At 48.7% G+C, this 23,648-nt stretch overlaps 1 protein-coding gene across 2 annotated transcripts in view; it reads right to left on the bottom strand.

The window, feature by feature from the left end:
- The window catches only part of rasa3 (RAS p21 protein activator 3), a 49,437-nt gene that overhangs the window by 10,652 nt on the left and 15,137 nt on the right, over nucleotides 1-23,648 (bottom strand). Inside the window, exons 3-16 of one of the 2 annotated variants that reach the window (XM_056278411.1) lie at nucleotides 21,584-21,687; nucleotides 18,569-18,663; nucleotides 16,122-16,198; nucleotides 10,824-10,904; nucleotides 10,571-10,643; nucleotides 8,074-8,147; nucleotides 7,829-7,933; nucleotides 5,544-5,700; nucleotides 4,700-4,848; nucleotides 3,739-3,853; nucleotides 3,042-3,116; nucleotides 2,844-2,967; nucleotides 817-923; nucleotides 150-227 (exon numbers count right to left, since the gene is read on the bottom strand). In XM_056278411.1, the coding sequence (XP_056134386.1) occupies nucleotides 150-227; nucleotides 817-923; nucleotides 2,844-2,967; nucleotides 3,042-3,116; nucleotides 3,739-3,853; nucleotides 4,700-4,848; nucleotides 5,544-5,700; nucleotides 7,829-7,933; nucleotides 8,074-8,147; nucleotides 10,571-10,643; nucleotides 10,824-10,904; nucleotides 16,122-16,198; nucleotides 18,569-18,663; nucleotides 21,584-21,687 (1,414 nt within the window). Of the gene's footprint in view, nucleotides 1-149; nucleotides 228-816; nucleotides 924-2,843; nucleotides 2,968-3,041; nucleotides 3,117-3,738; nucleotides 3,854-4,699; nucleotides 4,849-5,543; nucleotides 5,701-7,828; nucleotides 7,934-8,073; nucleotides 8,279-10,570; nucleotides 10,644-10,823; nucleotides 10,905-16,121; nucleotides 16,199-18,568; nucleotides 18,664-21,583; nucleotides 21,688-23,648 lie in introns of those variants that run through there. The other variant, XM_056278412.1, reaches the window with a different exon arrangement.

Here is a 23,648-nt window from a genome sequence, read left to right as displayed (position 1 = left end):
GAGAAAGGGAGACAGTGACAAAGAAAAAGTGTGAGAGAGAGAGAGAGTGAGAGAGAGAGATAAGTCAACAACTTGAATCTGAATTGAGGTGTCAACACCTACAGAGGCTTGTGAAAACATTTCAGCATTTTCCGACAAGAGTGACTCACAGATTTAGACTTGGCTAGACTTCCCAGGGTTTGGATGGTCTTGGAGATGAGGGTGAGGGTCCGAGAGGTCGAGGGATCCTGGGAAGAAAGGAAAAAAGAAGAAAGAAAAATAATGACGATCCCACATTACATTGGCATAAATGGACTAAATTTATACAGCGCTTTTTTAGCCGCAACAGCCACTCAGAGCACTTTACAACCAATTAATGCCTCACTCACAGACACACACACACACACACACACTCATACACGATGGCGGTGTAAACCACGCGAGGTAGCAACCAGCTCATTGGGAGCAGTTAGGGGTTAGGAGTCTTGCTCAAGGACACCTCGACATTTTTGCAAAGAGGAGCCAAGGATTGAACCGGCAGCCCTCCAGTTACCTGATGACCTTACTCTACCTCCTGAGCCACTGTCGCCCAACAGGTTTAAAAACAGGTTTAAAAAATGCAACAGATGAAAGATATTGTCTTAAAAGGGTAGTTCCACCAAAAAGGAAAGACACTTAATGATTGTCAGCTGGACAAATTTTGATATTCGATCTCAACAAGTGTTTGTGTGTGTGTGTGTGTGTGTGTGTGTGAGAAAGAGAGAGAGAGATAGTGTGTGTGCGTGTGTGTATGTGTGCGTGTGTAACCATGTATGTCTCTCTTAGTATATAACTCACTGGATGGTGGGGTCTAAGCTGGAACAGATTCGGGGAGAGAATGGCTGGAGCGAAGAAACGCAGGAAGATGAAACTGCTCACAGCTGTGTACCGGACATCTTGGTCAACTGGAAAGTACATCACAAAAACAGGTACTCATCACCCAGCTCATGTCCATAATGATACATAACTAAGTGGCACAATAAGCATTGTCTTTAATGACGACTTACTACAAAAAAATTTGCTTTTGAAGTTTTTTTTTAATATGGCTGCAGTGCTTTGTGGTGGCCAACAGGTGGCAGTAGAGTATATGACATTAGGTTTCACTTAGAGAGCCCACATAGAGTGAGAAACCACAGTTATTTATTAATGTTCTCCTTCATTTAATTAGGCTGAGGATAACAGGGGGATGGGGCCTAACCCTGCAGGCATTCGTGGAGGGCAGGGAGACGCTTTGGACGGGTTGCGAGTCCATCACAGAGTTTCAAGTCTTCAGGTCTTAACTTGAGCCGCATTCTAGTCTTGCAAATCCCTTATTTTGGGCTTTTGGGTTCTGGTATTTGCTTATAAGGATCCAGCAATTATCAATGGCCGACCACCAAACGTCTGTTCTGCGTTTGCTCTTAATTTAATGGCATGTATCTACTTTTGCACCAGTCTGATTCACTAAAGCCTCCTACTGACTGTGCGATTTGGGCCATCCCAGACGAAAGATGACTAAACGCGGCGATATCTTTGGTCGTGGCTCCAAAACGGTGGTCCTATGTCGCGCTGTGAGACGTGTTCGAAGACGGCCGTTATTACAGTCTTGCGACCGAAGATGACCCGGGACAAAAGTCTGACAGTGTCAGAAATGTAGGATGACCATCTCACAATGTGACCGCTGCTACGACCTACGTCTACTAACCAACCAATAGAAATGCAGCACGAAATGACACACGGATCAACGCCACGCAGGATCTTTGCTGGCGTTAAACACAAACAAGCAGACTGTTAGCATCTGTGACCCAAATGTGATGGATTCAACAAGACGAGCTAAAACGAGCCAACAGAACGAGCAACAAAACGAGCTAAAACGAGCTAAACGAGCGTCGTAGCCTGTGATTCAGTAGGTGTTATCGTACAGACTACATACATCCAACTCGATGTCGTACCCAAGTTTATTAGATACATCTCGCAAAGTGTGGCTTGCGATAAACTTATAGTATTGCTAAACTCGCTCAGTCTGTAGGAGGCTTTAGTCAGTATTGACTGATTAACCTACAATACTGCTTGAAAAAGTGCCAAAAGAAGCAGAAGGGAGGCTTGGTTTGGTTTATGGGCCAATTCACATTTACTTTCTTTTACAAGAAACCCGTGTGTAGTGTACTTGAACTAGTTAACTGGTATTCAGTCCCATCCGCGTTGTATCATGACCCACGGAAATAAAGTCACTACCAGTGGCGGTGTGTCAGGGGGCGCCGGTTGAGAATTATACTTAACTCCATTACACTGTGATGTAACACATTTCCGCTCTGTGGCCATGTAAATTCAATATTCCCATAATAACATCGTCTGAGACTTTTCCAGACTTTTGCCACGGTGTCAACAGTTTATTGTGCACCGCACCCTCGACATCTCATGACGCTAAGCTAAGTGGGGCTTGAGTTATATCCGAGTTAGATGGGTTTCGCGTTCGAAGACGTCATTCCGGGAATGCCGCGGTCCCATTTGGTCGGCGTGTCCCCTGCACTTTCAGTAACATAATTCCCAATTTACAATTTAAGCTCAGCCTGGCGTGCACCTCTTTGGACAGCGACTGGACCTCTGATGTAATCCAACAGCCCTTACCCACCGAGCCCCAGCGGTGGTTTCAGGCTGCACGCCGGTGACAAAGCACACACAGTGGCCTATGATCCTGAGCAAATCCAGAAGTATCCTAGCAACTGTGAGGGATCCTGTTATGCATCCGTTTTTTGTTTTTCTTTTAATCAAGTTTCCTGTCCTTTAAAATGCCTTTTCCTTTCTCGCTTTCCTCATTCCTCGAGGTCACACAAGCGTGCCGTTACCTTGGAAACGCGTGGCGGCGGATTCTCGCAGAGAGAAGAAGATGTCGCACATGACCGTGGGGCAGCGGACGCCGGATGTGGTGATAACGTTGAAGATGCGGTCCACGTACTGGCGAAGGTTTTCCTAGGGATCAGAACCAGGTCAGATGTGCCCAGATATGAAACACACACACAAACACACACATACACATTTCTTACCCTGTTGGTCTCCAGGTTTTCTGACTCTTTCAGCTTGACTGGGTCAATTTCGCAAGGTTTGTGTTCCGTGCAAATCTGTCAACATTTGAACAAAAATTCAGCGGCGTACCGAGTTGTTTTTGATTTCCAAAGTATATATTGTTCACTCAGGTAATACCAACGAACACATGAACAAAGGCAGGAGATACTGCAAGCCTCTGTGCTATTTAGTTATTTATCATACTCCCCCCCCCACCCCCAATTATACTTGGCCAATTACCCCACTCTTCCGAGCCGTCCCGGTCGCTGCTCCACCCCCTCTGCCGATCCGGGGAGGGCTGAAGGCTACCACACCCCTCCTCTAACACATGTGGAATCGCCAGCCGCTTCTTTTCACCTGACAGTGAGGAGTTTCACCAGGGGGGGACGTAGCGTGTGGAAGGATCACGCTATTCCCTCCAGTCCCCCCCCCCCCCCCGAACAGGCGCCCCGACCGACCAGAGGAGGCGCTAGTGCCGCGACCAGGACACGTACCCACATCTGGCTTCCCACCCGCAGACATGGCCAATTGTGTCTGTGGGGACGCCCGACCGAGCCAGAGGCAACACGGGGAGGGTTCTGAACTGGCCACCCCCGTGTTGGTAGGCAACGGAATAGACCGCCACACCACCCGGACGCCCCGCCCCTGTGTTTTTTTTACTGTCAAACAGTGCTGTACCTCGTCTATGACTGGCTTGAGTGTGACTTGCAGGTAGTGCATGCCTGCCAACTTCATGGTCTCGTCAATGCACTTGGATGTCAGCGAGTTCCCTCGGAAAATGGTGTTCGGATCCCTAAACAAGGAGATGAGACAGTTTTTAGTTTATGAAAATAAATCAACTACGTGCAATCTGAAAGTCATTTAAAGAGTAAAAACACACTAAAATATATATATATCTACACCTTACCCAAGATGCAGCGCAAACATCCAGATCACAACTTCACCTCATTGACTTTAAACCTCTTAAAGAGCCATTAGTGAGTAAACCTTTTGTCTTCTCCCCTTTTCTCATCTCACTACATGTGCCCATTCTGCTGATGCTCCCCCCACTCTTCATATTTCATTCTTTTAAAATAGTTTAGCCACCAGAGAAAAGCTCAGAGTAAGGGGAAATGTGCTTCTGAAGATCCAAAGTACCATCCTATCAGAGTTACTATCTTGACATTACTGTGGTTATTAACACTTTAACACTTAACAGAATAAAAGCTCCAACGTCAGTGTGTGGTAGTGGGTTTCTCTAGGACGGCATTGCATGTCACTCTAATTAATTTCCCAAGCTGTTAATTAGAGTTTAACTGAAGTGATTAAGGTCGACTGTGATAGCTGAAGTGGTGGTTACGCCTCAGTTTCAAACCCCGAATCTATAAAGACGTTTGCAAATATTATTGATAGATAGGATGGTGTTCTATCTGCTGAATAGAATATGAATACATTAATAATAGCCAATATCTGAAACCTACACTCTCCTTTGCTGAGATAACACTGTGTCGGTGGATGTCCATAGAGTAACCATGGATCAGCTGCGGCTCAATTTCGGAGTACAGAAATATAACGGGATCAGGCATTGGCTTACTACTGATGGCTCCTTTCATGAACTACAGTTGGACTCTAACAGCGACGGACTGAACAAAACACTCACTGTGTACGGTTGACCTCGGCGTGAGCGATGGTGCTGATGAAAGGCACGATCTTGCCATAGTGAAGAAAGAGACGCACCAGGGGGATGGCCGCCTCCTGTTTCTCCCGACACACTTCCCCCAGAATGTGAGCTGTGGACGCCGAGACGGGCTGCACGGAGACGACACCGGTTACCATGTGGCGGCGTGCATGAACCCACACACGCACACGTGCACGCAGACACACAAGCTCACAGCATAATAACAGCCTTGGTGACATGGATATGGCCGCTGTCTGGACAACTGCTGCAGCTAATTAATTAACTAAATGACAGGTCTTCATGATGCACCTTTCTGTTTTTTCAGGGCTCAGCGTTTTCGGTTTTTATTTATCAAAGCTATCCAGCATGCCGAATTTCGCCACAAGAGGGCACTGCTACATAACCTCACACGAACAGGAACAACTTTTGGATCCGTGGAAACATAAAATCCGAGGTGAAAATCGGTTTAAAAATCTGAGTATTTTTCAGTGAAAGTCGGTAGAAATCGAAAACGCTGAGCCTTGTGCTTTTTGAACTAAAGCCACAGCACTGAATGCCTGCATCAGAAAAGACAACAAAAAAGACCAAAAAAAAAAAAAAAAGACAAAAAGGACAACAAAAAAAAAAGACAAGAAAAAAGACTCAGGAAGGGACAAAGGGAGACGATTAACCACTCGCAAGCACTATAAGCTGTCCGGGTACATCATAACCGCACACCCGACACAAGGGGGCATCTAATTAGCATACGGGCAAAATACTGCCCCATAAAGCACAAGGAATCACACACACAAAGAAATGTGTTCACAGAAGAGACACAACCACAGACCTCTACGTTGGCGGAGTGAAGCAGCAGGTCCCGGAGGGGTGTGTAGTGTTCTGAGGGGAAGACGTGATCCTCAGTGTAAACGATGTTCAGGCGCAGAGAGCCGAGCTCCTCCACCTTCACCGACTTCCCTCCATTCTCCCGTGGCTGGAGGAAGTACCTGAAGAAGGGGAAGCGGAGTTGAATGGTCAAAGAGACACGGTTATAAAGGTAGCCTCCGGTTTGAGAGATGTTTGAGGGGGGGAAAAATGGGGGAAAGAGACGAGTAAAGTCAAAAAATGTTTCTCAGTTTAGATCAAATAACAAGGACAAAGTGTCACAGAAACAAAGCACGACGGTCATGTGACTTTTTTCCCCCCTTTCTCCTGTTTTTTATTACTTTTTTTGGATTTTTTTGAGGGGGGGGGGGATTTCCCCCCCTTTTCTCCCCAACTGTATCCGGCCAATTACCCCACTCTTCCGTCCTGATCTCTGCTCCACCCCCTCTGCCGATCTGGGGAGGGCTGCAGACTACCACATGCCTCCTCCGATACATGTGGAGTCGCCAGCCGCTTCTTTTCACCTGACAGTGAGGACTTTCATCAGGGGGACGTAGCATGTGGGAGGATCACACTATACCCCCCAGTTCCCCCTCCCCCCCGAACAGGCACCCCGACCTACCAGAACAGGCGCTAGTGCAGCGACCAGGACACATACCCACATCCGGCTTTCCACCTGCAGACACGGCCAATTGTGTCTGTAGGGACGCCTGACCAAGCTGGAGGTAACACTGGAATTCGAACCGCCGAGCCCCGTGTTGGTAGGCAACTGAATAGACCACTACGCTACCCAGACACCAGCGATACAGGATGTTGTCTTAAGTTTGATTTACATTTGACTACATATTGACTGCGTATTTTCAAAATTTTTTTCCCAATTTCCCCCCCTTTTCTCCCCAATTGTATCTGGCCAATTACCCTGCTCTGTTTGCGCCATCCCAGTTGCTGCTTCACCCCCTCTCTGCCGATCTGGGGGGGCGCCCCAACCGACCAGAGGAGGCACTAGTGCAGCGACCAGGACAAATACCCACATCCGACTTCCCACCCGCAGACACGGCCAATTGTGTCTGTAGGGACGCCCGACCAAGCCGGAGGTAACACGGGGATTCGACCCGACAATCCCTGTGTTGGTAGGCAATGGAAAAGACCGCCACGCTACTTGGACGCCTGCGTATTTTCAATGGAGTAGCTAGAGTTAAATATCATTTAAATCATATCATGACTGGACGCTTAACACCGACATTGTAAAAATAGACGTTTTTGCAGCGGTTGAACAGAGCTAGCATTAGCGCTTCTGAACCACGTTTTTAGCTAACCGCCAACTCCGAAAAGCAAGCTGACACATCAGAAATATTTAAAAACTTCTAACAAAAACTGATTTGTTCGAGCAAGTTCAAGGTTATAGAGCATGTCTTAACTTGCATCTCTCTCGATGGGGTTTCTGTGAAATCCTACCTCGAATGAAACCACACGGACCAAGTGACAGAATACGAGGGAGAGGCTAAGAGAAAATAGAGGTGGGGGTGCAGAAAATTTAATTTTGCCAATTTTCTTACCGATGAAGATTTTGTTAATACACAAAAAAACATCTTTGACATCTTACAGCAGCACATTTTTCACTCACAAACATTTTTGGATGCGGCCGCAGCCCGCCCCCAAATCTACATAGACGGCACAGCTAAAGGTGAAAGTCCATTTGTTTTTTTTGTTTTTTTTTATTTCTGATTTTTCCCTTTTTTCTCCCAATTTAGTGGCCAATTGATCCCTATTTTAATTCAAACACCCACCCTCGTATTGCATGCGTTCGCCAACTGCATCTCTCCGGCCGGCAGTCTCGAAGGAAAGCGCCTCCCCACTTTCGTGACAAGGCGAATCCAAGCCGAACCACTGTTTTTCCGACACACACAGAGACGCATTCACATGACGAACACAAGCCGACTCCGCCCCCCTCCCGAAGACAGCGTTGCCAATGATTGCTGCTTCATCGAGTCCGGCCATAGTCGGATCTGACGAGACCGGGGCGCGAACCCCAGTCCCCAGTGGGCAACTGCATCGACACCAAGCCGATGCTTAGACCGCTACGCCACCGCGGACGTGTGAAAGTCCATTTGTGAGTGAGTGGGAAGCGAGGTTCTCGAGGTGCTTCACACCTACTGTCAACTTTAAAGCGAGAGATGCAGATACACAATCCCAGCCAAGAGACATCTACAAACGGAGAGAGCGAGCGTTGTCGCCTCATATCCTCCTCACCATGCATCGTGGACCCCAGCCTGGCCCAGGACCCTGAGAGGAACGCGCACCCCTCCCAGGAACTCGTCTCCAAACTTCAAGTTGCTGGCGTTCCACAGGTCCACCCTGCAAACAACCAGAACACCGCAGTTACAACACGGGCAACGGTTAAGAAAAAGGGCTGACGCAATCGCACGCCACAGCTGAGAAAGTAGACGCTGTCTGAAAGTGGACCTGTTTTGCGAAAGTCTGAAACGTTTGCTCACCTCAGGGCCAGTTTGTCGACATCCTCCTCTTCGATGTCGAAGTGCCGCTTGGTGTAGCTCAGCGGCCGTGTCACCTTGCATGTGCACAGAAAGAGACGGGGAGTGTTTGGTGTGAGCCTCTGTTTGTACCTCAGTGTTCGGAAGCTCATCTACAGCGTCTCTCCGGTAACATGACACCATAGAGTAGTGATAATTTGGAAGGACACTAGGGACACATTTGAAATCGGTCATTTTAACGAGTTTCACAACAGTGTGTAAATTCAACGATAATCCGGAGACGATATTCAAATTATAGCAACTGTGCAGGAGAAAGTCCCCCTATCGTGATGGTGAGATGCTTTCTGTGATACAAAGCTTCATGCAAACCCCTATCCGTGGCCAGCTATTATCCAGGATCCTCTTCCATTACTTTTTTGTTGGTGCCAAATAGGACCTGACAGAAATCACAATGTGGCGTGGCGTACAGAGACTTGGCTGAGAATAATGATACCAATTTCTCCCCCCTTCATCTTACAAACCCCCCCCCCCCCACTGTCTCATGACAGTGGCATGATAGATGAGCACGGCTCGTCCTTGTGTGTATGTGCATCTACGCATGTGTCACAGAGAGCGGCTGCAGGGAGTAACCACCGCGGCGTACGCCGAGTCTTGTTAATGTGGTGTGGGGAGAGAATGAGAGGGTCTTGTCAGACAGAAATCAATGGGCCAGATTGTTTTGGCGGTTTGCGCGAATCAATCATACTCTTGTCCTCCTGTCCTCTGGTGGTGTGGAAAGGAGGCCAGGAGGAGGAGCTGGAAGTTGGGCCTACACCACTGGTGAGAGAGGGTTAACAGACAGATGTGTGAGTCTGTGTGTGTGTGTGTGGGGGTGGTGGGGGTGGTAAGATCCTTTGCACTAAGTCATAACCAAATGACATGAAGCTCAAAAGTACACAAGGAGCTGCGGCAGTCCTTACCCCTCTGGAGTAAAAAGAACACGCACAGCCCAAAACACACATATTTGTGTGCACACACACACATATCTGCAGTAAATACTGATACATCAATGAAATAGGGATGAATAAATGGGTGAGGACATAACCAAAGCAGAGGTTTTGCAAAATATTCTGCATAAAATTATTTACATGCACACACATGCATGCATGCACATTTACTATTATGCACTACAACAACACTATCACAATTACTACTCAGTAAAATGTACACATGAACACTTCCTTTACTGGACTTTACCAAGTCCAGTAGCACTTGATTCAACTCCTTTGGATTTACTGGACTAGTTAGCACATATTACATGTCTTCACTTCAAGAAAAGACAAAGTCATGAGAGAGTCATTCAAAATAACGGCACAAAAAACAAGATCGGGTCAAAACCTCGTATACGTATGGCTGCACCGTGTATGGTCAATGTTCGAAACTGGGCTGCAGACCACCACATGCCTCCAACGACACATGTGGAGTCGCCAGCCGCTTCTTTTCACCTGACAGTGAGGAGTTTCACCGGGGGGCTGTAGCGTGTGAGGAGGATCGTGCTATTCCCCCCGCCCCCCCCTCCCAAACAGGCACCCCGACCAACCGGAGGTGGCGCTGGTGCAGCGATCAAGACACGTACCCACATCCGGCTTCCCACCCGCAGACACGGCCAATTGTTTCGGTAGGGATGCCCGACTAAGCCGGGAAGGGGGTAACACAGGGATTCAAACCAGCGATCCCCGTGTTGGTAGGCAATGGAATAGACCGCTACGCTACCCAGACGCCCTAATTCCTGGTTATGAAATGTTCATCTGCAATTTTCTGCCATGGCCCCAGTAATATTTGTTGCTAAAGTAATGACAACTATTCTATCTGTTAACTCCCCCTCCTCTTTCTTCTGTTTCACTCTGCGGATGTCTCTCGTTTTTCAAAGACTCACTCCGTACGGAGCGTTTCATCAGAGGGATTGTTATTCGGGGTGCTTATTCCATCCTTAGCGTTTCAGGAGTAACCCTGAGCGGCAATATATTCCGTTCGTGATCGTGTGATAAATGTGGAATGAGCTGGAACCGCTGCACCGGTTCGTTCTGAAAGAGCAACGGCCAATAGGGAAACTCGCGCTTCTGTGTTTAACAGTGATGTCGTCGGCCGGCCGACCAATTGCGTAACTTCAGCGATGTCGTCGGTCACCTGATCCAGCGGCCCAATCGTGTCACTTGTTCACTCAGTCACTCTAAACATGCTCACTGTCAGACATCCACGATTGTAAGGTCGGCCCCGCTCGCCGGGTCCAGCCAAAAACAGGAACTAGACCAAGAGGCTCCCTCTAAATAATGTACAAACATCCTGTATGACATCGCTTCATCAGCCTACATGCTCTCTGTGTAACGGTAAACTGCCGTGACAGTTGAGGGAAGGACAAGCCCTGCTTGCCTATGGTACTGTGATCCCCGAATGCAAGTTTCAGTTCACACAGAGGATCACTTTCATATTCATTGCAACTGACACACCTAAAACCACTCACCTCAAAATAGAAAACCTCCTCAAACTGGGGATTGTTGGTTTTCCTCTTCACCTTGGTCTTCTTAGCTTCTGACCTGAGAGAAATAGTATGGTAGGAGTGTTGAAACGAGTTCTAAGCACATTGTTCTGCTTACTGGAGATATTTTGTGTTTGCTAATGTGCCATTTCACAAACCTTTTCACAGCTATTTGCATGCATGCATGCATATGTGTGTGTTTGTATATTGTGTATGATGTATATGTGCATGCCCTGACCTGGAGGGTCCTAGAAGGGATACGGCAGCATATGGATCACATTGGCCATTGACGATTGGCAGACCTTGGCACTCCAATACTCTATAGACCCAAACAAACACACATCAGACATTAGAATAGATGGAAACTTGCACATATAAATATATATGCTGATATCTACCAACACACGTATGTTCTGTTGACACAATTTCATTCTGTCTTTTGGCGTGCTGTTGCGACAAAGCTGAGAGTGTACTTTCCAAAATGATTATTTCCTCTCCATCTTATCTGAGCATCTCACCACCAAGTGTCAGGTGTGTTTTCAATTTAGAAAGAAAGAGAGTGAGAGAGACACAGAGAGAAATATATATATATATATATAGAGAGAGAGAGAGAGAGAGAGAGAGAGAGAGAGCGACATAGAAGGGAGGTAACTCCTTTTGAGCTGTTGAAAAGTGTCGTGCCAATTTTTAATCCCGAGTCAGACAGTAACTTCATACAAACACAAAGTCGCACATGGCACAGAGTAATCCTGAGAGAGAAAAATAAGAAACAAAATAGAGAGAAGAATGAAAAGATAGTGTAGAAAACTGTATAAAAGCCATAAAACCGGGGGTGTCTGGGTAGCGTAGCGGTGTATTCCGTTGCCTACCAACACAGGGATCGCCGGTTCGAATCCCTGTGTTACCTCCGGCTTGGTCAGACGTCCCTACAGACACAATTGGCCGTGACTGCAGGTGGGAAGCCGGATGTGGGTATGTGTCCTGGTCACCGCACTAGCATCTCCTCTGGTCAGTCGGGGTGCCTGTTCACGGGGGGGGGTAGCGTGATCCCCCATGTGCTATGTCTGCCTGGCGAAACTCCTCACTGTCAGGTGAAAAGAAGCGGCTGGCAACTCCACATGTATCGGAGGAGACTCGTGATAAGTCTGGAGAACCTCCCCGGATCGGCAGAGGGGGTGGAGCAGCGACCAGGACGGCTCAGACGAGTGAGGTAATTGGCCGAGTACAACTGGGGGGGGGGGGGATCCCCCAAAAAAGCCATAAACCCATCTCTTTACAGACTGTGCGATGCACACACAAATGTACCCACACCTGCAATGCACACTTGAGCACATGTGCACACACACACACACACACACACACATCTATATGCACAAACACACACTACTACATGCACAGCATAGGAACCATTGGAGCTTGGATAGCGGTTTACTTCTCAACAATCTTAAAAGTAACACAACTTTATATTACCAGTTGCCCTCTCGACACAGCCATATGTGGATGTGTTTCTCTATCTGTGTGTCACTCTGTGTATCTGTCTGCCTGCCTTTCTCCCTGCCTGCCTGTCTGTCTGCCTGGCTATCTGCCTGCCTGCCTGTCTTTCTGTCTGCCTGGCTATCTGCCTGCCTGCCTGTCTCGGTTCATCCTCTGCCCACTGACTCAGTCCGTGACCACGGCCTGAGTCAGGGCCCTGCCCAAGGCTGTTGTGGCTCCAGATGACATCATGGTGTAAGGGGATTACAACTCGGATGAAACGGGTTGAGACAGGACACCCATTGGGACATATCACTTCCTGTGTGTGTGTCACGCTGGTGCGCCGCTCGTCGGCCCTATGCGACGGGCGACGCAAAACCAGAAAATCACAATGCCATTAACAAATAATTGCATATTACAGCTTGCTCCATCAATGCCGCAATGCACACGGACACAATTACGCAAACTCGCATGCACATCCTGGTGCACTCCCCCCCCCCCCCCCAACACACACACACAGGTTAATAATAATGAGAAAGAAGTGGATTGGGTTAAGCGCCAGTAATGCCACGGCGCTTCCTGTCCAATAAGCTTGTTTATATAACCCCGGCTTGGCCTACTACCCCCCCCCCCCACCTCCATTTCTCTTTCCGGCCCCTCTTGAGCTATGACGTACCAGCGGCGAAGCAGACGTGTTACTTTCCAGCAGCGCCTCCCTCCGAGTCCGCCTGCCCCCCGTCCAATAACCGCATCCCTCCCGCACTTCCTTAAATAATCTCGAGCGGGACCCCGTCAAAAGTTAATTTGACCGGAGAAGGAGGGACGTAAATAACATCAGACTTAAAAGCGGGGGGGATGCGATTACGAGTCCATCTCGCAGACGTGCCTTTTCCATATCCGGGGGAGGGGGTGGGGGGGGGGGTGGGGGGGACAAATTAAAATATTAAATCACTGAAATGAATCACACGGATTGACCCGCGTGCGCTCCTGGAGTAAGCAGCGAGGTTATTTTTAGGGCCGACGCCCGTCAGCATCTGATGTAATTCACGTTGATGAATTCCAACGAAAAAAAATCCATCTCCGCTTGCTACCCGTCAGCGTCCCCCCCCCCCCCGTCTCCCGCCCCGCCGACTCACTGGCCTACGAAAACCCGGCCAAATTCTTCTTTGCAGCGGGTACCTGCCGCCGGATGAAACGGCGTGCTGCTTGGGTAAACTTCGCCGCGCGTAAACGCACACGTGAGGCATCAGTAATGTGATAGGCAGGGAGGCCGGCTCCGTGCCCGCCGCTCCGGCTCCGGCTCCGCGCCCGCCGCTCCGGCTCCGCGCCCGCCGCTCCGGCTCCGGCTCCGCGCCCGCCGCTCCGGCTCCGCGCCCGCCGCTCCGGCTCCGTGCCCGCCGTGCTCGCCAACGTGCAGTTTAACTGAAAGATGTGTTTACACAGCAGCCAAACTCTGGCAGAATTCGTTTTTTCCGGGGCAGCTTTTTAACAGGCAGTTAAACACGACTTCCCTATTTTTATTTTTTGGCTCCCCCCCCCCGACCCCAACCCCTTTTCTCCCCAGTTGTATCCGGCCAATTATTATTGTGGAGTCGCCAGCTGCTTCTTTTCGCCTGACAGTGAGGAGTTTCGCCAAGGGGATGTAGCGTGTTGGAGGATCACGCTATCCCCCCCCCCCCCCCGAACAGGCGCTCCAACCGACCAGAGGAGGTGGTAGTGCAGCGACCAGGTCACATACCCACATCCGGCTTCCCACCTGCAGACACGTTACCACGTTACCGCCGACCAAGCCGCAGGTAACACGGGGATTCGAACCAGCGATCCCCGTGTTGGTAGGCAACGGAACAGACCGCCACGTTACCCGGACGCTCTGTATCCCATTTTTTGAGCTGATGACATGTCAGCATGTCCTCTATCCAACGAAACCAATCAATACTAGACATAACTTTTTTTTTAGGGGGAGGGACCCCCCCGGGACCCCCCCCTTCTCCCCCTCAATTGTACCCGGCCAATCACCCCGCTCTCTGAACCGTCCCGGTCGCTGCTCCACCCCCCTCTGCCGAGCTGGGGAGGGCTGCAGACCACCACATGCCTCCTCCCATACATGCGGAGTCGCCAGCCGCTTCTTTTCACCTGACAGTGAGGAGTTTCGCCAGGGGGACGTAGCACGTGGGAGGATCACACTATTCCCCCCCAGTTCCCCCTCCCCCCCAAACAGCTACCCCAACCAACCGACCAGAGGAGGCGCTAGTGCCGCAACCAGGACACATACCCACATCCAGCTTTCCACCCGCAGACACGGCCAATTGCGTCTGTAGTGACGCCCGATCAAGCCGGAGGTAACACGGGGATTCGAACCGGCGATCCCCGTGTTGGTAGGCAACGGAATAGACCGCTACGTCACCTGGATTCCCTACATCCCATTTTTGGAGTTGAAGACATGTCAGCATGCCCTCTATCCAACAAAACCCACCAATACTAGACAACTTCACCAAAGTGTTAAAAAAAAAAATCACACCACCCTTATTCGTTTGAAATACCAGCTCCACCCCAACGATAGAGATCTCCTACCAAAGAATTCAAGGTGGTCTGATGTCAGCGGGGGGGGGGGGGGATGAAATAATTCAAACTGTTAGTCAGAGGTGCATCATCACATCCCCATTTTAGAGACAACCTCCGGATGCCACCTCACCCTCCACCCCTGAAATCTCATTTTTCTAAAGTACGAAATGGGCGGAGATAAGCCGGATCCTCGTCCTTAAATTATGAAACGGAGGGGGGGGGGGGGATGTCCCGCCCTTACGGGAAACGGGTGAGACACGAACCACTTCTTCACATCCAGGCACCGGTCTGGAGATCTGAATGGACGGACAATTCTGACTCGCTCTTTCGTAGACGTGTCTTTCTAGAGAATTCCTATTGGCTGACCTGCTGCTCTCTGTCCTAATCTGCTTATCTACAATGTACTGCGGGACTCGAGCCATTCCAGCTCATCACCCACCGTACCGCTCTGTGCAAGAGAAGAAGACACCAAGAGTGTGTGACGGCTGTGCGCACACACACAAACAAGCACATCACCCACCCTCAGCAGACACCGAAGTGCACATAATCAGATTGCATTGCACACACGCACACACACACACACACACACACACACACACATTTCCACAACATCCTGCACGCCGTCCTCTACCCACACCAAAGGTGTAACGGCAGTTTAGCCAATACTACTGCCTTCCACACACACACACACACACACACACACACATGCACACGCACACACACATGCACACAAACACAAACACACACACACGCACACACACACAAATCAATGAGTTTATTCACAGCACATTGAGAAGTGACTCATTCTGGATCCCAATAAGCCCGAGACATAACCCCCCCCACCCCCACCACCACCACCACCACCACCATCACCATACACACACCCTCTGCAAAGACACACGCCAAAACACCCACACACACTCACACACGCGCACAAGCTCACTCACACACAGTATCCTTCTGTCAGTCAAAAGGTGTTGCTAGGCAACAAGCCGTGCACCTTGGAAAGGCAACGGCAACGAAGCTCATTTTTATTGGATTCAAGGTTAAAATAACGCATGATGTCAAAATAACAGATGACACGCGCCAACAACACAGCGTAAAGGAGAACGGGCGACTAGACAGCCCTCAAGTTTAGTCTGCCAACCCAACACCGCCGCCGCCGACGCCACGTGTAGCGATAGCGACGTTGTTTCGTACTTACAAAAAAAAAAAAGAAAACTCGGGTGGCAGGGTTTAAGAGCTGCCGGGGTGAAACGGCGAGCCCTAAGTTTTCGACGTATCACACGATGGCACATTTGAGTTATTTGAAAAGACTGGATCAGAACAGACGTTGGGAGTTGTGGCGGGACCTTGAAGTTGGACAGAAATGACTTTTCCCTTTGAATTTCATCCACCAAGAGTCTTTATGTCCCCTGTAACCGATTTCATGAGCTGTAAAAACAGTGTGTGTCTGTGTGTGTGTGTGTGTGTGCGTGTGTGTGGGGCAGAGCAGTCTCACCGCGTGGCTAGTTTATGGCAGACGGCTCCATTGTCTGTAATGACTTCACTCAGACGCAGCTCCAGGTGCACTTTTCCCTGCAGGACACACACAGATGTAAGCATGGGCAAACACTCCTGTTCACGCAAACACACACACACACGCACGCACAAAAACACACACACACGTGTGCACAAAAACACCCACACACGGCACACAGAATATAATCCCGACTTCTCCGACACATGCCTTATCTAACATGGGAATACGTTGCTTTCATCAAAAAAGCCACATTGCACAAACAGACTCGCACACGCCGTCGGCACGAAACCCGGCGCCGGCCCCTACTGTCATGGCGGCGTTATGTTCGGGGGTCCGAGATGACGGGATTAATGACATAACGACGGCGCGGCAGCACAGCTGTCTGGGAAAGCTCCGTTAATTAACGGCGTCGGTATGCAAACTAAGAAGCGTTACTTTTTCGAGAGTGCTCGCGCGGCGGGGGGGGGGGGGGTGGCGGCGGCGGCGACGACGACGACACACGGGCCCTCGCACGACAAACAATGCGTCCTCTATTGAAAAGAGAAGAGACACTCTATCTTCCTACTTCATTTGATCCCATCATTCTCTCTCACACTCACCCCCCCCCCTCCCCTCCCCTCCCCTCATTCTCTCAAACATCCTTCCTCTCCCCGGCTTCTCCCAATGAATGTGTCTCTGTTTCAGAGCGCTGCTCCGGGGCTACACACGCCCATCTGTCTGCAGATGTTACTATTCACTATCGGTGCATGCTTGTGTGTGCGTGCGTGTGTGCGTGCATGCACACTTGTGTGCTCTTGTGCACGTCTGTGTGTGTGTGTGTGTGTGTGTGTGCGTGTGTGTAGTTTGCTTGGGTGTGTGTGAGGATGTCTGCCTGTGTGCACGCAGATGTGCGACCATGCATGGGGGAGTGGGGAGGGTGGGGGTGGGGGGGTGGGACCGCTGAATTCTGAATAGAAGAAACCATTGCACCAGCATTAAATAGGCCTGCTGGACCGGGGTAAACCCAGTAGCTCCACACCAGACCGTACTATACCGGTGTACTGACTCCGGACCCACCGGACTAGAATACTTCATGGAGCGGGGAAAGGAAGACTTGGAGCGGCGTTCCATGTTAGGGATTTGGTGCCGCTTAAGAAGGCTTGTCCCCCCTCCCCCCTCCCATTTTTCTCCCCAGTTGCAGCCGTCCAATTACCCCGCTCTTCTCGAGCCTTCCCTGTCGCTGCTCCACAACCCCCCCCCCCCCCGTCATCCGATCCGGGGGAGGACTGCAGACTACCACATGCCTCCACCGATACGTGTGGAGTCGCCAGCCGCTTCTTTTCACCTGACAGTGGGGCGTTTCAGTGGGGAGGATCACGCTATTCCCCCCAGTTCCCCTTCCCCTCCCCCCAAACAGGCGCCCCCAACCGACCAGAGGAGGCGCTAGCGCGGCGACCAGGACACATACCCACATCCGGCTTCCCCACCCGCAGACACAGCCAGTTGTGTCTGTAGGTGACGCCCAGCCAAGCCGGGGGTAACGCGAGGATTGGAGCCGGCGATCCCAGTGTTGGTAGGCAACGGAATAGACAAGGAGGTTTGTTTTGATTATCGAGGACATTGCTAAACTCCAAACCTGGGTCGAACAGAATATGAAAATAAAAATCACTGGCATTCGTTTGACTTTCTAGGTGCGCTGGACGGATAGGGTTTCAGACGGATGCAAATAACAGAATAACCCCACAAACTGTCATGTAAAACACTTTATTTCACGGGATTTTTGGTACTTGACGCATAAACCCAAACAACAACAGACTAAAAAAACAAGGCCACTGTTTTTATTATGTTTTCGTGAAGTTTTTATTATGTTTTTGTTACTTTTCATTATGTTTTCATTATTATTTGTATGTTAGTATTTAAGAACGAACAACTCTAATGATTTATTCCGGTCATTCGAAGTCGCTAATCATTTTCATGCTGACGACAACGTACAAAATGCAGCCCTTTGTAATGGACGCACAGCAAATGTTTCCCTCTTTAACCGTGCCCACACAGGCTGGCAGCTTAATGGACGATGAGGGATACACAATCCACACAATACACGGAAAACCAGGTGAGTTTGACCCTGCGGGTTCAGCTGGTTTGTGTTTGAGGTGCACATACTGTTTGTTTGGGTTCGGCTGTGCTTCACAAATTCACAGCCAGACACACACACACACACACACACACACACACCCAAGTACGCTCATGCACACACACAGATGCACGCACACAGCCGAGCCCAACAATTCAATTCAAGCGCTAGCATACAAATGCAGTGAAGGAGAGCAGGTAGTGTAAGGAAAGGAAAACGATAGAGCTAGGAAGGATGTGTGTGTGCGCGTGTGCACACGTGTGTGTGTGTGTGTGTGTGTGTGTGTGTGCGTGTGTGTACATTCTGTACTGACCTGCACCTCTGAGTCAGCGCTGACAGGTTGTAGCTGAAACCAGGTGTCTTTCCCATGATATTTCTGAAGGTCCTCTTTCTTCACTGCAACTTTGCCTGCGTGCGCGCACACACACACACACACACACACACACACACACACACAGAAAACAATCAACAAAAAAAAAATGTCTATGAAGCCTGCGCCAAAGAGACAAACACCTACAGCCGGGAGCAGGAATTGTCATCCATGACCTGTGTATGACCCTGTCTACGGAAGAAACCCTGTAGCTACTTGTTTGTCTTCAATAAACACCCACAACTTCCAATCACACCTATGCAAGTTCATTTTTAAGTGTGCGGTCAAATCTGTAGGACACACAAAGTATACACTCGTGTTCACACTCACATTTATAAACCAGAAAACCAAACACACACACACACACACACACACACACACACACACACACACACACACACACACACACATACATTAGACATGTAGCCCTCTTTACTAATTACCAACTTGATGTCCATATAAAGGTCCTCAGTAGTGCCCCCTATAGGACATCCACTATATCTCTGTTTAGCGGCTCTGTGTCACCGGGGAGCGCTGTGGGCAAGGTGGAAATTTAGCCAACGCAGTCTCTGGCGGGGATTTCAATCGAACGAGAAATACAAGACGTTTCTCTTTCTATATTTGTTAATTTCTCTTCCCGATTCTCATTCACACCTCCAGAGTGAGGGGACAGGGCACAGCAGGCAGGAGACCCCCCCCCCTTTTCTCCCCAGTTGTACTTGGCCAATTACCCCACTCTTCCGAGCCGTCCCGGTTGCAGCTCCATCCCCTCTACCGAGCCGGGGAGGGCTACAGACTACCACACGCCTCCTCCGATACATGTGGCGTCACCAGCCACTTCTTTTCACCTGACAGTGAGGAGTTTGGCCAGGGGGAAATAGCGCCAATTGTGTCTGTAGGGACGCCCGACCAAGTCGGAGGTAACCCGGGGATTCGAACCAGCAATCCCTGTAATGGTAGGCAACGGAATAGACCGCTACGCTACCCGGAGGCCCAGGGAGACCATCTTCAACCTGGAAGAGTTGATAATGGTATCCACCTACCAGTGTTGTAGTACTCAAGTCCAGGACTCGGACTCGAGTCCGACTCGAGTCAGGACTCGTAACTTGACTTGGACTTGAGCGCTGATGACTCGAACTTGGACTTGAGCACTGACTGCATTCGGACTCGGAAGTTGGAGATGAGGACTTGGACTTGTTAATTGATAAAGAACTTTTTTTGTTAGTTTTTTGTGATAAGCCCTAATAATTTGGCATAAGATGTTGACAGCTATATTAATACTGTAACATTATTCAATTTCATGCAAGTACAGGCACGCGTGTTCCACCTACATGCGGATTCACGCGCATACCCTCATGCAAATCCTGTTGGAACTCGACTTAGACTCAATCTCGATGACTCGGACTCAGGTAACGGGGACTTGACTCGGACTCGACTCTTCTTTGGAGAGTCGGACTCAAACACTGGGGACTCGAGATTCAACTCGGACTCGAGGTTTAGTGACTCGACTACAACACTGCCACCTGCAGACTCTTTCATTTAGATCATGGTAGTTTTGAAAAAGTCAAATCCAATAAGCAGAAATGGTCGGCTGAGGTGTGACAGTAGGGGGCCGTGACGGTTGAGGACATGTTTTATGATATTCCAGGTACATCGGGATATTTCAGATTCTACTGTACAACTGTGTTCGTATGATCCGGAGTAAACTGAAGAGGAGTCACACGAGATGGAGCGACAGGACGAGCGGCCGCCGGTGTTTCAGGGGTGTCTCACAGTGACCTGAAAAAAACTTGTGTACCAATGCCTACTGAAACAGCCCCCCCTCCCCTGTGTTACCCCAAATGTCACTGTTTTCCATCAGCTTCTGTTCGTTGAACAAGAAAAGCCAGATGGAGCGTCAGGGTGCGTAACAAACCATGACAAGTTTTGGTTCGCATTTGGGTGGCGGCGTTTCGGAGACTTTACTCGAGATTTCCAAAGTGGACTTGAAACATCAACCTAGTCAACGTCAGTTATCACAATGCTGAAGACCATTTCATCAATGTCCGCAGCTAGGTCCTCACCTTAAACAACATTGTGTGTATTTTTTGTGGGGTTTTTTTTGTTGTCTTATTTACTAAGCAATTATGACTCGGGGCATAATTATGACATCGATGATAAAATTATTAGTTTGTGATGTAACACTGTCTGTTATCAATTATTTTGTTATGTTAACAACACACCAGTGTTGTTAGGCCGGGGGGGGGGGGTCTTGGATCTGCAAAGGTTCACGTCAGACTGAAGCGTTCACAATGAATTCTGGGTTTTGTAGGAACGGCTGAATCTAGTTAAAACTTGACTGTAAAACAGAAAAAAATGGCATTTTCTCAGCCGATATTGGGTGAATTTTAATTTTTTTGCTTCTATGAATTCCTGCAACATTTACATTTGACATAACATTCACAATAATGACAGAAATTTCATAATACTTGAGGGGTCGAACATAATTTTGGTATTTTTTTTACATTATATACCACACTATGTGTGTACAATTAACACTACACTGCTGCCAGCCAGTTGCCAGCCACCGACTCACTAAGAAAACTAGCTAAAAGTTCAAATACTGACCCACTTACACGGCGATGTGGTACTGACATGAAGAGGAAAGCAGTCAGTTTGTTTGGCCGCCTAACCAGAGACTGAAAATACAATACATTCCTCCACAAACAGCGCCCAGTCAGCAGCCTGGCAAAGAGACAGACCCTCGCAGCCAATCACAGCTGCTAAAAATGTAAACATCTGGGGCTCATCAACAGCAGCGTCCAATCACAACACAGGAAGTGATGCATGGATGGAACTCGTGCAATCCTGTGACTAATTTTAACCGTCACTGTGAATTAAGCAAGCTTGGATTCAGCTTTCATCAGCAGGGTGGTTTTACAGGGGGGTGGACCTAATGAAATCGAGCTGCGTACTCACCGATGCTGGAGTCCCTCCTGAAGACGTCCCTGTCGAAGATGTAGAACGAGAGGTGTCTGAAGCTACGCGGGATCTCACAGTAGAAGTCCTCCCCATAGAAGGGACTAGAGGAGAGAGAAGGCCCCAGTTCAATCCAAACTGTGTGTACCCATTTCCTTTTAAAAGCACCATACCGGCGTAATTACACGTCCTCGCCAATTTACATCTGCCACATGTTTCACGTGAACCCAGGCCAATAGCCCCTGAAGTGCTTTATTTGTTAGAGCTCACGTATGTTTACATTTTCTCCGTGTTCATTAAAACATTACACAATTTACCTAAGAAATTGCATCAAGGTTTCCCAACAAACTGTCAGATTTGATTAGACTCCCGTACTGAGTAAATACGAGTTGGGAAAGCAGCTGAAAGGAACTATTTTTCCAGGCGTAACACAGCTCCGCTTAACAGCTCCTTATGGCTTTGGTTTGATTGACAACTCGGGGGGGGGGCGGAACAAAAGCATAACGGAAGTCAACGATTGGTTGAAAGTTACAACTTTGGAAGTTTTGTCAATTTGTGCGGGCTACCAAGTTTGTGTACACACAAACCAAACAAGTTAATTGAAAAAAAAAGCATGTGGAAATCCAATTCTGTAAGTCTGCTGAACGACAGGAGAAGCTGAATGAGTCAAACTTTTCCTGCAGCAGCTTGGAAGTTTAGAAAACATGCATTGCGTGGTCCCAGGTTGTTGGGAATTTTGAAATAACAAAATAGAGCAAATACATTTTCACCATTTCCCTAAAGAGCCTGCACTTTTCAACCAACGGCTGCTTGCCATTCAACATGACAACAATCCCAACACGCCTATGAAGAAATATGGTGTTTATTTGTTATAGTGAACGCTCTTCAATAAGTGATTAACTGAAGACACCAGTTCTGATGCCGCCACAGCGAGATCCTCGTCAGCGGTACCACCACGGCTCCTGAGTGACGGCTAGCATCACCACACATTAGAGACAAATATTAACATCCATCCAATTATCCAAACCGCTTATCCTGCTCTCAGGGTCGCGGCGATCCTGGAGCCTATCCCTGCAGTCATTGGGCGGCAGGCAGGGAGACACCCTGGACAGGCCGCCGGGCCATCACAGGACCACGAAATTAACATAGAAAAAGAAAATAAACATACAAAATATCAAACACGTTTCCTCACTGTAGGAGGACGCGACAACATGAAACATATTTATCGATACTACTTTGCCATTGAGTAAACCAGAGGCTATGAATTGGGCTCGCCTGTGCCATTTCACTGCGTGATTTTTAATCGCTTATAGTAGAGTAATGAAGTGATTTTAGTGAAAGAAATAATCCGAGAGAGTTTTACGCAGGAAAATTACCTATGCTTAACAATCTTCAAGTCTCACAGTGTTTCTCTACATCTTTTCAACGCGAACGGCAGTGTAAATTGGATATGGAGGTAGGTTAATTTTCTCCAAAAGGCTTAATTGTGTACAACTAAGCTCACAAGGTTCATTGAAGATAGGAACCCTCTCAAGTAATGGCGAACAAGACAAGATTGCGCCGCTATGGTCCTCTGAAATCCGTAATGATAAATGGAGATGTGGCTATCTCTGCTACTCCTTCAGACCCTACATAAATACATGCACAGTTGAAAGGAAACGATAGTAGGGAAAAACCTGAAAAGTAGATCAACTGAACCCCAAAAATATGAAATAATTGTACTGTATATGACTGACCATATATCTATATGGTCGGTCATATGCAATATAAGGGGTTCTCTGCTAGACTGCATGTCTCTGTGCGGAACAACAGACAGTACAGACAGCCGAGCAATGAGAATCCCATGAGGCGAGCCCTGAGGCGGATGCTAACAATTACTGAATGCATTCTTCCCTCCTGTAACTCAGTAGGGCCGGATAGAAAAGTGGCTTTGCGGGCAGAAACAACTCTATCCATGAACATATGAGCACGGATACCCCATTAATTCATATAACAGCGACATTCGCCTGAGGTTGAGGGAGCGTACCACTGCTTTTAAATCGGGGGGACAAGATATGGTAAAAAA

The sequence above is a fragment of the Lampris incognitus genome, chromosome 4 (assembly GCF_029633865.1).
Source record: "Lampris incognitus isolate fLamInc1 chromosome 4, fLamInc1.hap2, whole genome shotgun sequence".
Taxonomy (NCBI): Eukaryota; Metazoa; Chordata; class Actinopteri; order Lampriformes; family Lampridae; genus Lampris; species Lampris incognitus.
Note: the sequence above shows the minus strand (reverse complement) of the source record. Positions and strands in the feature narration are given on the sequence as shown.